This window comes from Anneissia japonica, unplaced genomic scaffold, assembly GCF_011630105.1.
Source record: "Anneissia japonica isolate Jap-2015-1 unplaced genomic scaffold, ASM1163010v1 scaffold9_len2422644_cov172, whole genome shotgun sequence".
Taxonomy (NCBI): domain Eukaryota; kingdom Metazoa; phylum Echinodermata; class Crinoidea; order Comatulida; family Comatulidae; genus Anneissia; species Anneissia japonica.
The window spans coordinates 872,287-887,426 of record NW_022758107.1 but is presented as its reverse complement, the minus strand read 5'-3'; the positions used below and the strand labels follow the sequence as shown (position 1 = coordinate 887,426).

At 32.6% G+C, this 15,140-nt stretch overlaps 2 protein-coding genes across 2 annotated transcripts in view; both read right to left on the bottom strand.

Annotated features, from left to right (window-relative positions):
• Positions 1-5,354, bottom strand: part of LOC117125129 (fibropellin-1-like) — a 16,264-nt gene extending 10,910 nt beyond the window's left edge. The window contains exons 1-5 of the mRNA XM_033271528.1: positions 5,027-5,354; positions 3,347-3,637; positions 1,979-2,269; positions 1,312-1,431; positions 351-461 (exon numbers count right to left, since the gene is read on the bottom strand). Coding sequence (XP_033127419.1) covers positions 351-461; positions 1,312-1,431; positions 1,979-2,269; positions 3,347-3,637; positions 5,027-5,093 — 880 coding nt within the window. The 5' untranslated portion in view covers positions 5,094-5,354. The remainder of the gene's footprint in view (positions 1-350; positions 462-1,311; positions 1,432-1,978; positions 2,270-3,346; positions 3,638-5,026) is intronic.
• A 2,012-nt stretch (positions 5,355-7,366) lies between these two features.
• Positions 7,367-15,140, bottom strand: part of LOC117125082 (adhesion G protein-coupled receptor L4-like) — a 13,255-nt gene continuing 5,481 nt past the window's right edge. Inside the window, exons 5-14 of the mRNA XM_033271467.1 lie at positions 14,263-14,383; positions 13,840-13,910; positions 12,693-12,819; positions 12,346-12,476; positions 11,610-11,715; positions 10,727-10,947; positions 10,308-10,374; positions 9,370-9,479; positions 8,973-9,147; positions 7,367-7,889 (exon numbers count right to left, since the gene is read on the bottom strand). Coding sequence (XP_033127358.1) covers positions 7,824-7,889; positions 8,973-9,147; positions 9,370-9,479; positions 10,308-10,374; positions 10,727-10,947; positions 11,610-11,715; positions 12,346-12,476; positions 12,693-12,819; positions 13,840-13,910; positions 14,263-14,383 — 1,195 coding nt within the window. The 3' untranslated portion in view covers positions 7,367-7,823. The remainder of the gene's footprint in view (positions 7,890-8,972; positions 9,148-9,369; positions 9,480-10,307; positions 10,375-10,726; positions 10,948-11,609; positions 11,716-12,345; positions 12,477-12,692; positions 12,820-13,839; positions 13,911-14,262; positions 14,384-15,140) is intronic.

The following is a 15,140-nucleotide window of genomic DNA, read 5'->3' as shown; positions in this document are numbered from 1 at the left end:
ACAATGGCTTGTGTGCACTATAAAGAACCCAGTACCTGTCTCTTATACACATCTAGATGTGTATAAGAGACAGTATATATATATATCTAATTCAAATTCACCACTGATAATGACTTCGGATGAAAAAGTTCCTATCAAAAATTGAATGTTATGACCATTATGAGCATGTTAAAAAAGTTGGTGCTTTTGTCCAGAATATCCACATCCATCTGATAAGTTGCCCCACTATCACTAGTGGATCTAATTTAAAACTATCAATGATACAAAGTATAGAAAACAAACTTATGACGTGGACATTGCGTATAAGTAGGTTCTCAATTATGATGACGTCAATTATGTTATGGCCTTACCATTGTTGCAGTATGTTCCATCATAGCCGCTGTAACACGAGCATGTGTAAGTATTAACTCCGTCTATGCAATTTCCATTAACGCATGAGTTCGTCACACAGTCGTCATTATCTAAAAAACACATGAAATATCACGGTATGTAAAACTAAGCAGAATACATTTTAAGCTTAATTCTTTATAAAAATGAATTATTCATTTGTTTTCAGATTGTATGGGGTAAAATGTGTTAAGAACACTTGAGATGTATTGAAAACACGTAATTCATTGCTCATGTTAATTTTCACAAAAAGTATCAACATTGCGTATGTCAACCTTTAGCTTCTTTCTAATTTCATGATGCAAAAATGCATACATTTATAGCCAGCAAGTTAAAATTAATTAATACCACTCGAGTTAACCGATATTGAACTTCTTTAGTACCAAGTTCTATTCGAATTTTTAACAGCAAAACCAATAGATAAAATATATCTTTAAAATGTTATAAGCCTACTGTACATTTTACACATGTTTTTAAATTGTATTTTCTGATATTATTGCTGGGAATCTTTTATTCGATCATTTTTATATACATAGGCTATTTAAGGGTCTACGCCAAAAAATAACGATATAATTTATCAGCAGAAAATCATGTAGCAAAATAAATTCAAATGTTTGCAAGTAATTTTAATGCTTTTTAATGTGTATTTCCGTGTAAAACTGCACTTATACCGAACCGATCAGAAAATTGAACCAGTGTGTAAGAATAGGGACAATGGCGTTGAGTGCATCGGCAACAAGGGCCGAATTTCTGTTCGGATCCGATATGAATGGAGCTGAGGTGCGTGCTGTGGTGCTTATCTGTCAAATACTCATAGTTCATATTCTCTTCTCTATTGCCATGTTGATTGCCAGAAAATACCCATAATAGACATATTATATAATAAATAATCCCATTTTTCATTGCAATATAAACGATATTTACTAGTTTCACAGTTGGTTCCCGAGTATCCGGCATTACAGGAACACGTATATATACTTCCTTGATAAGTAACGCTGCAAGCTCCATAAACGCAAGGACTTGTAGAACATATATTTTCTGAAGCTATAAAATAGAATTTAATATTCATTATTTTGTTTAATAGTTCGTTTCTTAGGCGACGACACACTTTAAAGACCCTTTATCTATGACGATAACGATCATAAAAAGCTAAAAAGCAATTGTTCATATAGAAAATTAAAGATATAAGAGAAGTTTTCACACCAGCACAATTCGATATTGATTTATCGTGTATACAATAAAAAAAAATTAACAAATCAAATCAAATGACGTCATAATCATGAGAAACTATAAAATGGTAGTAGAGAAAACGATTTCATCGTTTTCCCATGAATAATTAATGAAATGGCATTACATACCATAATCCTGGTATTACTGGATTTAAACCACCTACTATAGCTATGACACATACTAAAGGTCTATGGCAAATCAAGCTGATGGTTACCAATTATTTGATTCTGCTTACAGGTTCAAAATTATGAAAAATAAGTAAACTTTATGAAATATTGAATTCGTAAAAATTATCTAATTATTTAAAATATAGGTATATTATTATTTAGGCATACAGTAATTATATATATTGTATACTAACTGCATTGAACACCCGCGTCCTCCGTATGACCGCAATTATTAGTGCCCCATCCTGCAAAAGGACAGCTCTCGATGGTGGTTTCTGACCCAGTACAAGCCAAATCGTCCATTAATATTGTTCCGCTTCCGCCTCCGTAGGCTTGGTAATATGTAACAGCACTTGAGTATCCAAGTTGTCGACAAATAACTTGCGCTTCTTCCGTGCCAAATCCGTCATCACAAATAGTTCCCCATTCGCTGCCATAATGGATATGCACTCTACCATACGAGCCCTCAGACAGGTAAACAGTAGCTGTAAGCATAGAACATAGAATTGCACGAGTTCCGACTGCTTTGATTTTGTATTCTCACAATGAAACGCTAAAAAAGGTACTACCGCGAGATAGGAGGCACAATTTTGTTGAATTTGAATTAAAATTTTTGTGTTTTTTTTTTCTTTTTTGTCAATTCACTTGTGTCCTCAATGTTCAAATTTCTTTTGTTTTTTTCCTATTTTTTTTTTCTTGTGAACACACTAATCTGCCATCCATTTAAAGATGTCAGTTCAAATAAATATTATTTTATTTGATAGAGTTCGAAACTCGACTTTTAAGGACGCCCTATAGTTTGTAGTAGTACTTTTTGAAATAGGAACGCTCCAACGAAACCCCGAGAGTCAGACCTCTTGAAGTTCTATACTCTTTCCTGTTTATATATAAAAAACATTTTTTTTTTTTTTTTTTGTTATTTTTAAATATTTTTTCATTCTTTTTTGGACATGATACGATGTCATTATGACTATATTTATGCATATCACATGTTGTCAAATAAAACTTGATAGTCTTGGACAGAGCTTTAAAACTGCACTCTAACCTTATTGGTTAGTTGTTAAACACTTACCGTAGCCTGCAATTTATTGCTAAAAACAATATATTAGGTCACAGAAAATTGTTACATTTATAAAGAAATTTTTCGATATAGAATTAATACACTTTTTTCTATGATTTTGAATCAAGAGTAGATTGAATACACAGTATCTCCTTTATAAATAGTCTTACATAGCAATCATAAAATTGGTGAATAGACCATTTAAATTAATCTGATTTACCATTACAAATGAGTTCGTATAAAAGCAAAAATGTGGTTCGCTCCTGCTCTTAGAGGCTTAAGTCCCACTTAGCCATAGAATCGCACGTTCTTCACCATCCTATTATTACCACAAAATAATAATATAAAAATTCAAAGAGATGACACGATGTAGTCCTACGACGAACAACGCAGTACTACCACAAGATGAGGGGGGGGGGAAGGGGTGGGTGCCCGAATTATAATTCAAATACAAAGATCTTATAACCTTTGTTCAAAATAGAGGTTAGACATATATACTAACTGCATTTAACACCCGCGTCCTCCGTATGGCCGCAATTATTAACACCCCATCCTGGAAATGAACAGTCCCAGATGTAGGATTCTGAGCCAGTACAAGCCAAATCGTCCATTAATATTGCCCCAGATCCGCCACCGTAGGATTGATAATATGTAACAGCGCTATGGAATCCAAGTTGTCGACATATGACTTGTGCTTCTTCTATGCCGAAACCGTCATCACAGACGGTTCCCCACTGGCTGCCATCATAAACATACACTCTACCATATGATGTCTCTGACAAGTACATACTATCTGTAATTGAATTTTACAAAATAAACATTTTTTTATTTCCTATATTATTGTATATGAATCCTAAACGTAGAAGTAATTAGTAGTAAAAAATAAAAAAGGTGACAATGCTAATCTACCTCCAACAGACCACATTATTAATGTTATTTGATTGACCCTCCGTTGCCTTGACATTTGTTATTTCGCCCCTCCCCCCGCCCACCAAAAATGTATTCACCTGAGTCTTTCTAAGGAAAAATAAAATTATGTCCCTATTTGATATTATTTTTTGGTGAGGATATTAACTAGTGGTGAATAATGATGAGGTTTATAAATGTATTCTGCCATTTAATTTTCCCACCTCTTCTTAGGCCTTAACAACACACTTTAAGATCGTCATTATTTTTATATTTTTGAAAAAAAAAAATCAATGTTTTTCTTTTTTTATAATGAAAATAGTAATTTTTTTCATGATGCTCCAAAAGTTGATGAGGTCGGGGACGTAAAACTAACAATAAATTGTATTTGACTTACTAGGCCTACTTTCTAAAGCTATCACTATTACCGAACATCGATTACTGTAATTATCTGATCTGTATTAGCCAATTTTAGTCAATTACGCTGATGAATTCTATGACAAGAAATTGAATAACTTGAATAACATATTTTGTGCTCTACTCAGACTTTTCGCATCATTATATGTTGTCACCATGTTTTCCTGTGATGTCACAAGATTTGAACCCGAAACCCTGGGATGGAAGTCAAGCATCTTACCCACCAAGCTACATCTCTACATAGGCTTGATAGGTATATATATGTATATATATATATATATTTATATATATATATATATATATATGAAGCCTCTGTATTGTAATGGTCATGACGCTCTCCTTGACGGCAAGAGACATTTTATTACACAATGTATTTATTTATAATTTTACTTTTCTTTGATGATTTATATAAAATTTAACAGCGTTAACGGCTATCTTGATTTATAACATGGTACTATTTATTTCCAGCCGTAACCACAGATTTATCTGGTTTAACGCCTTCTCCAGACGCACCATTGTATAATACAATGTCCCTGACGGTTATTTGAATCTGTTCAACCATGAAGACTCAGTGGTCTAATGGTTCGAATCCCATCTGACGAATTTAATAACACAATGTATTTACTTATAGGACCACATTCGTTGAGAGCTGCTACACGTTGTACCACCATGGCCTATATTCGAACACTGTAGGCCTATTTACCTTTTTTTATGTTTTCTCAAAATATTATCTAAGGTTTAGTTCTTTTTTTAATAAAGGCATCCCATTCAATAAATTTAATTCCTTTTAAAACAAAACATTTTACGTAGTAGCTTATTTGAAGTAGATTATAGCTTTTAAAATAAAAACAGTACTTACAGGAACTGCAAAGGTGGAGCAGATATAATATCAAAAATTGTAGAACGAGAAGAAAGTGTGTTGCCATGGCTCTTTATCAACTTCCTATTGCAAATAAAGACTAGCATACTTGTAATTCATAAAATAACAAAACCCAACGTTTAATCAATATGAGATTGAGACGGTTACTGAAATCAATATCCTTCTTTTGTTCACCGCTATTGTATCCGGCCTAATAGTCTCAGAATTGCCTTTATTAAATTTTTCAGTATGTCAATCAAGCCCAAAATATTTGACCAATCAGAAGCCTACATTGAGCAAGCCTAGTTGTATTTAGGGGCGGATCCGGATTCCTCCGAAATGGGGGGGGGGGCAAAGTGGGGCCAATCGAGATGACACTACCATAGGCACGCCCCCTATAAATTTTTGTTTTCTATGCGCCTGAAAAAAACTTCTGAGGCGTATTGGGTGATAATTTTTTTTTTTTATAATTTTTTTTTTCTTATTTTTGAAAAAGGGGGAAGGGGGCGGTGTCGGCACCCTAAATCCGCCCCTGGTATTATCATACAATTGCACTAACATTAATTTAACTTCAACGTCAACTTCAACGTTAACTTTACCATCTCTATCACCGGTACCATTAATACCACCTTGATATACACTAACTAATCTAAGAATGAATTGTTATATAAAATGTATTTCTATTTCAGAAAATTTGAAAATGCCCTTGCCGGTGCACGGTAAAAGTCAAGTAAGCACAAAATTAACCCTGTCAGAGAACGCTGGACCTCCGTTGGGAAATAGTTACTCATGTTTGAAATAATCATGTTCCGCTAGCCTAGAGTTTTTCTGCTGATTTTTATAGTATCGTACTTAAGCCCAATGATTTTAAAAATACCAATCATGATTGATTTAACCTTATTTAGTATAATTTTCGGCAATTATATGTTGTTATGCCCGAACTGTAGTCCTTAAGTACAATGAACAAAAGTCAGCCTGACAAATATAGGATCAAAAACAGTGGGGAAAGGACCTCGGGGACCTCTGGATCCCCCGCTTAAACCCCCTGTCGGGAAATTTCCAGGCCAACAACGTCGTCGGGGAAAATCAAATCTTGACTGTTTAATGCAAGCAGTCTAACGTATGTGAGAGGTGTTGTACTACTGCGACCGTATGGGTTGCAGTGGTGGCGCCAGCTCTTCCCCAACAGGGAGCTGGTCCTCCGACAGGGGGTTAGTACCTCCAAAAGGATGGCTAGTACTCACCGACTGGGGGACTTTTAACTTTTCTAATTATCCTTTATTTGATAAAGAATCCCATAATTAACACAAAATTATATTATTTAAAAAAAAATTCCCTGACAAATCTAAATTTTTTTCTCGGACCGAGAGTGGGTGCGGGTAGGCTCGTACCCCCAACAGGGTTTAGTACTTTTAACATGGAAGTTAATTGGCTAGTGTTTTGATATTTTACAGACCTATACATGGAATTCTATAAAATCCCAAAAGAATCATGTAATTAAATGGAATGGCTTGATCTGGAGAAAACTATTTAACCTCCTATTGCCATGTGTATTTTTATAATTTATATCTTATATTTGGCAATAAAAGTAAATGAAATAAAATGAGACACGGAATTTTGTGTTAAATGGTGTTTGTTTGTTGGTTGGATGGATGGTGTGAGATATGCTAGTTGGTACGCTTGTTAAAAAATAAACGACAAAACCATGTTGTTCGGTTCTTCCCTGTATGCACTTTAATCAACTAATCTACTTCTAAGCTACTACATATATACAGGAGATTTCAAGTTATTACTCAAATCAGTTTTTGCTAGTTAAAACTGTAGAAAATTGTCCGTGATATTGAGTGTATCCCTATTTAACTTGTTTAATATTGGTGTTTTGATGTTTTGGGTTTTAACTAGGCCTACTCTTTTTAACATGACGAACTTTTTTGTAAAAATTTATAGACCATTATTGAATATTTACAATATACAACTATAAATATAACTTGATTCTACGCAACGTTTCAAAACGTTTAAAACTTTTAATTTTCAATAATAAGAGCAGTTTGGTAGCATTCAAAATGTAATCAAATACGAAGTGTACAGTACAAAAATAATCAATATAAAAACAGTCTATTATATTCGTAATGATTCTAATTAGTCTACATATTCAATTGAAGCAAGACCGATTGATCTCAATGGATCAATCTGAATACAGTAGCAAAGATCATTAGACAATTAACTGATAGTAATAATAACAACAACCACAATAATAATAATAATATTATTATTATTATTATATAATAATAACAATAATAATAATAATAATAATTATTATTATTATTATTATTATTATTATTATTAACAATAAGGGTCTTGTGTATCTGTTTATATTATTCTTCATGTTTTATTAGTATTATTATAATAATGGTAATATCATTTTATATAATATCAAAGCGCTGAACAGTTTAAAAATTATGCACAATTAAAATACATTAGAAAATATGTCTTAAGGTTTTGTTTTTTTTATTAATCACTGACTTATATTACAGAAGGCATGCAAATTCACATAATGCTTTACGTAGGCCCACCTATATAGACTATGTCCCATTATGAGGCTTAATGGGGATGTTTTGGGGTCGTGAGATTTCTATAGCTTTACAGGAATTGAACACAGAACCGTGAAATTGAAAGGCAGGAACATTAACACCAAGCTACAGATTCAATTATTATTATTTGCATCTTAACGCTGCCAACAAGTTTTCCTTCTTAACTGCATTCCTTCTAGCAATAAATCTTTGCAGACCACATTGCTTCATTTCACTACTGGAGCTAGGCCTACTTTTTTTTTCGAGAAACGTGCTTGAAAACATGCCTTTGTCTGAAAAAGGAAATTAACAAACAAACCGTGATAAAACTAATTAATAGAATTGCAACAAACAATAAATCTAATCTGAGTCATGTGTAGACGATAAATAATAATTAAAATTGTTAAATTTTAATAACATTATAAATCTAATATTGGTATTACTAATAGCAAATACAAAAAAAAACAATAATAATAATAATAATAATAACAATAATAATAATATTATTATTAATGTTATTATTACCACCATAAGTATTATAATTATCATTATTATTATAAAGATGATTATGATGATGATGTAGACGATGATGACAATAATAATAAACAATAACAATAATAATATTATTAATAATAATAACAATAATGATAATAATAATAATAATAATAATCATGATGCTAATGATAATAAAAATGATGATCATGATGATGTTAATGATGATGATGATGATGATAATGATGATGATGATGATGATGATGATGATGATACAAATGAAGTGATGTTGATAGTAATAATGATGATGATGGCGATTCACATATTCTGCAACAGTAACCAGTACACTGGTGATGCATCCTACCAGACACCCACTTCTGGAGAGAGATACAACCGTAGATAAAGTGTCTTACACATGGATACAGCGAGGGTTCGAACAGTGGTGGAGCTAGGATTTGCCCGACTGGTGGTCCGAGGTTCACGATGGGAGGGGGGAAATGTCCCCGACGAGGAGACGAGAAGGTAGATGTCCCCGACAAGAGCAAAGTGGGTGTGGTTGGACGTTGCTCAAATAATATTGAAAGTGGTCCGGGGGCGAAGCCCTGGAAACTGGAAACAATTTAGGGTTTAAAAGACATATTTAATCGATTTTAGAGTCTACTTACGTAGAAAATATATGTATACTTTTTCTCCCCGACGAATTGTGGTTTTTCTCCTAGACAGGAGGGCCAACTCTCCCGTAGGGGTTGGGGGGGGGAGCTGGCCTCTGGCGCCCCACCGGCGCCACCCTTGGGTTCGAATTCCGACCTCCTCAAGTTTGCGAGACCGGATTTCATTCGCTGCTACGGACCATTTAGTAATAGTAATTAAAAACAAATAATTACCTCATAATCAAATACACAGTAAATAAAGAATACCAAGATCCCTTGAAAGGCGTTCAGCACATTGACTACATCTCTATGTTCGACGAATGTATCATCAGAACTGTATGCAAACGGTCCGATGATCCACGTGGTGCCCATTATTGGCAGCAGCAAAACTGTCCCACACGCAGCGTACCTGTAGATAACATTTGTTTCAAGAGACATACTCTCAACAACATACATCTTTATAAAGATGTAAAATATAGTATATAATTACTAAACATATCATTATTCATAATAATATGCTCATAATCAAATTGATAGTAATAATTATGATAAGGATATTAATAATATTGACAGCTGATTAACAGACAAACATAAGTAGGCCTAATAAAGATTTGTTTCGTAAGTTATTTACTTCAATTGTTGGAACTTGTCCTGCTCTCTGGTTGATGATTCCGCCCATTTTCCAGAGGATGGTCTGTTGTAGACTTTTTCGAAAACAACGCACATTATAGCAATGGTAAGCTTGGGAAAAATCCATAAAACATGTTATCGTATCCATATCGTATATTATGAATATAATCTTCATACGATATAATTAGGACTATATGAAATAGTTATCGCACATTGAAAGTGAGTTTGAAAAGCTGAACTTGTTTCATACTAGTGAAACAAGGTGACCGTACAGCAAGCCAATTTAACATGCGTTCTGTTTACACGCACGACTCCGGTAGCGGATGCCATGAGGTAGCAACTAGAATTCCGAAAAAGGAGCATGTTATGGATTTTTTAAAACATAATAACATTTATTTAAAATATGTTTAATGCAAAAGGAGGAGAGACAGTTACAGTATAGTGATGGTTCGGTTATATTTTTAGCTTAAGTTACCAATTCTTAGTAACGCACATTTATATTCAATACTTATATTACAAAACCAGCAAATAAAAGTAAAGGTTAAAACACTTTTAATGTAAGATTTTTAAATTATGCTTTTTAACAAGGATTTGTTTTTCCATGATTAATTAAGGTTTCAACATGTAATACCCAGTTGAGAAATTGTCTTCGAACACAGTTCCAATGTACAGTTCTTGTAAAGATTGAACAATATCACTCATCTTGTTCATTACAATGATATACGTGGCCATTGTGTTGTATCTTGTATTTAACCAAAGTCTAATAATTTATTTCGTTTAGGAAACATCCAACTTTAGGTATCATCACAAAATGTGGTAAAGGTATCTAAAACAGGACCAAGACTATACGTATACAGTTTATATGTTTTATATAATACATGAGGTTTAAAAACAATATATAATGTTAACAGGTATCAACAAGTTGTCAGATGTTCTCACCATAACAACGTAAATAGCAGGTGTGACGAAAGTCCAAATCGTTCCAGTATCTTTATTAAGCCAACAGCTGGAAAAGGAGAAAACATGTTATTATCATGTGATGAAATGAAAGTTATATAATATTGATGTGTGGACTTAGGTATACTGTATATGTAAACTCGTCTATTCAAGATATTAATGCACATGTTTCAATTATTATAAAATATGATTAAACATTACCGTACTGTTTAATGACTATTTTAAAAGGTTTTTTTATGAATGATGTGTAAAGCCATTTACTGTTGTTTGTAATTTATTTTATTTTAATAAGAGCTGATTTAATTAATTTGTGTCAATTAAAAAATAAACAAAATCAAAGGAGTTTTTTCCTAAATTGTTCTTTTAGACTTTTATAGAAAGTTCATTAATTGATAGCCTACACGTCATCTACATTGTACTTTGATGCAAAACCAACAGTAGAAATGACAACGATGACGAGTGGAATTCCATAGCAAAATGCCATAAAATGTCGTAGACGATTGAATCTGCTTGACGCTGAAGTGGACACTTGGAAAAACAAATACACGGCCTCGCCACACATCCAAGTGAAGGTGTTTAGAGAAGTGAGGTGAAGAAGAACGCTGACAACTGTGCACATGGACTGGAAGAAAATTACAGTACTAAGAATTATTATTCGAGGGATTTTTAATTTTTTAGATTTTAGATTGCGTGAGCGCATACATTTAGCTGCTACATGGAATGTTGAATTCAACTACATGATGTTATGCAGTTTTTGTGTCACTGTGAAAGTGGAAAAATATAGTACTTCAAACAACATACAAGTTTGATCTACTTACTTTATGCTCATTTTTTTCAATCCCAAAGATAAACAGCGATTGCATAAGTATCATGTTAATAACCAAGTTCTTGTGGATTGAATTGCGAAGTGATCTCCATAGTTCCCTAATTTGAAAATTAAAATAATATGTATAACTATGTTTTGTTAAAAATAGATAAAATCTCAACCATCTTGTGAGTAATTCTTTATGTATATATCTTATACAAAATTGTATTAGATAACGGTCGCACGTGCGTGCGTCGAATACTAGTGTTGTATCTGTGTACCGTTGCATAGAAATCAAATGCCTCCAATTTATTATTCGAGGGATTTTTAATTTTTTAGATTTTAGATTGCGTGAGCGCATACATTTAGCTGCTACATGGAATGTTGAATTCAACTACATGATGTTATGCAGTTTTTGTGTCACTGTGAAAGTGGAAAAATATAGTACTTCAAACAACATACAAGTTTGATCTACTTACTTTATGCTCATTTTTTTCAATCCCAAAGATAAACAGCGATTGCATAAGTATCATGTTAATAACCAAGTTCTTGTGGATTGAATTGCGAAGTGATCTCCATAGTTCCCTAATTTGAAAATTAAAATAATATGTATAACTATGTTTTGTTAAAAATAGATAAAATCTCAACCATCTTGTGAGTAATTCTTTATGTATATATCTTATACAAAATTGTATTAGATAACGGTCGCACGTGCGTGCGTCGAATACTAGTGTTGTATATGTGTACCGTTGCATAGAAATCAAATGCCTCCAATCGGATTCGAACTATAAAATATGTTACTGTAGTCCAGTTGGATAATTTCAGTAAAATATCAAGAGAGAAAACAAAATCCATCATGCCCATATTACTATTATTATTATTATTATTATTATTATTATTATTATTATTATTATTATTATTATTATTATTATTATTATTATTATTATTATGGGAATACCACACCGAATTCTCAAATAAAATCTAATAGCGTCGACGCAGCTTTAAAATAGGGATACATACACTCTGAGTGCAAAATCGGGAGCCTAGATCCCTGGTTAAGTTTCATCGCTGTCCTCAACTAACAGATACAAGATAATTACCAGCTGTTTGACAAGAGAGTGGATGTATAATCAGTATAATTAATGTGTTACATTTATAATATAATTCTACATCACAATATTTTATAAACGATCCTAAAAAATCAATGGAACTTACAGAAATGAACAGTAAATGATGAGAGAAACAAGCAAAAAGATAAGTGACAATGATAGAAACACTTGCGACAACAAGCTCAGTACTTCCGGCACCGGTAACGCATCTTTGACAGTTTCAGACGTTTTTGGTATCTATATAAATAAAACAAGATGAACTGAATAAATACAAACACACACATGCACATGTTCAAAATCGTTGTTCATTCCCTAGTAACTTTTAACTTCTTACGTGCATGTATAAGTATAGTTGAACGTGTAGGCAGGATTTGCGTATTCATAGAAATGCTGATATTAGGATACTTTCTGTATTTTATTAAAGGCAATTACTGCTCAAATAGATAGACATACCTGCGTCCCTTCCTGTTCTATCTTAGTAACTTTCAACAGTACGGTGAAACTGGTTATATGATCTGAATAGCAAGATACTTGATCCTGGGACGTGTAGGTTGTCATCATCCCTTCATCACTCCAAGTCCTTAATTACATTAAAAATAGAATGGCATTTATAAACAAAAAAACACACACACAAACACACATTATATTTATGTCTTGTTCAATCAAAGACATTAACTGTACAGTTAGAACACCTTGGTTCAATCATAGAGGTATATTAATGACACTAGGCACAACTCCAATGCATTTGATGTTCTCAAAACGCAGAGCTGTGTATCGGTACTCAACAATATAGCTGTCGTAGATTCAGCCAATCAAAATACGCCTAAGCCTTGTTTTCAATGGCGCCCTTAATTTAACATTAACGCTTTGAGTGCAGGCTAAGTTACCCGTATTTTTTAAGGCTCGATTTAAATATTTATTCCTCGGTATTTATTTTTTAATTAGTTACTCCACTTGGCTTTTTCTTGGCTAGACTAATATAATAATTTATTAATATTATTAATAATAATTATTAAAGAAATAATTAGTCAGGTGTAGGCCTAGTATTTATGGTTGAATATGTATACTAAGCCTGTAGGTGCCGCTTTCCTACGGCGGTCATGTCTTACACATGCACAACTCTGCATTGCTCCGTCGCACAGTTAGCACTTTGGGTTAAAAAAAAACTGTTAATATAATGGCAAGTCCTAAAATTATGGAACGCCGTTACAAACTAGCTCAGTCATTATGAAGTGCAGTGCAATCGTTATACATTAACGGCGTTCCACAGTTTAACGACGGGCCGGTGCAATGGAACGCAGTATTTCGGGATTTTTGTGTATTTTTTTTTTCTGTAAGCCTATGAAGCATCACTGTCAATTGGAGGCGTAAATTGTCCCCGAGCCTGATAAATACTGCTGTTTAAAGATTCATTTTTATTTTTATTTTTAATACAATTATTTATTTTTTAAATTGAAACCAGAAATAACTGTGCATTATATTATACAAATTGACAGTTACAATTATTGTTCTGTTAAAAAATTTGCTACCAACACCGAGAAAGGGACCTGGGCCTCGGTGGTGAGAGCACAAAACCACTATGCCACAAGGAATTGCTTACCAGCGTGTTTCATCGAAATACAGACATATTGGCTCTACGTCTTCGTGCCTACTTTGTGTGATTGAAATATTCTGAAAAAAATAATATAATCATAATAGTTAAGTGCATTGAAATATTACCGCCAAAATTTCTATTGCAATTTTAATATTTGATAATGAAGCAAATATATTGCCATTAAAAGATTTATAAAATGGAAATTTGAAAAAAAATAATATCTTCAAAGAAAGCAATTATTTAAGAATAACTATATAGTTTCAAAGGATAAACCTCCAATTTTTGTAAATATATATTCACGATATTCACCGTTTTTCAAATAATAATTATTATTTTTAATAATATAATTTATAATGAAGCAAACTAGTTTAGAAGGGAACACAATTCGGCCAATCTCAACCTAAATGACAAACTTTTTGGTTTACTTACCAGGTTTTCGAATATAGTGAAGTTCAATGTTGCGTTAAGTTCCACTAGATTTCTTATATTATACACATTGCATGTTAAAATCTTGTCAGTTAAATACCGATATTCAACATCCATTTCATCCCTAAAAGTTTAATATATATAATCAAATATTAGAATATTATTATATAAGTATATATATATACTTATATAATAATATTATATAAGTATATATGCATATATATACACGGTTAATATATATATATATGTATATATATATATATATATATATATATACGATTAAACGTGTTGAAAATATCTAATATCACCACCTTAGTGCTCAATGGTAATAAAACAAGAGCAAATTAAAAATAAGAAATGAGAGCTTCAACAGTATGTTTGATCATGGAGGAATATATTCTTTCGTGGTTTGATTAGATATTTTATTATGGTACTATGTATTTCCATGCTATACATACATGGATTCGTTAGTTGTAAAACTGATACATCTGTAAAATCTTCTAAACTATTGTTTGTTTACGTCATGTTGAGATAATTGGTGCCGAAGACTGCCGTATCTGGGAAACTACGAAGAGAACAGACTGCATTTTTTAGCAGATATACAGTCGGCGAAGTGCTGACGTCATAAACTCAAGCTCTTCAAGCCAACTTAACAAGGAAGATAGGCCAAATATAAGCAATAACTAGATAGGCTTATTTATCATGCCAAGAAATATATGTTGATCCTCATTTTGGTAGGCCTGTAGCCTCCTGGCTAGCCTAACAATCATTGTAAATCGTCCTAAACAAGAAATATAACCATCCATTCCTAATAATTGGAATTGTGCTAATGATCGGGCGGATAGGAGAATGGGGTTATGAATAAAAAATGTTTTTACGTT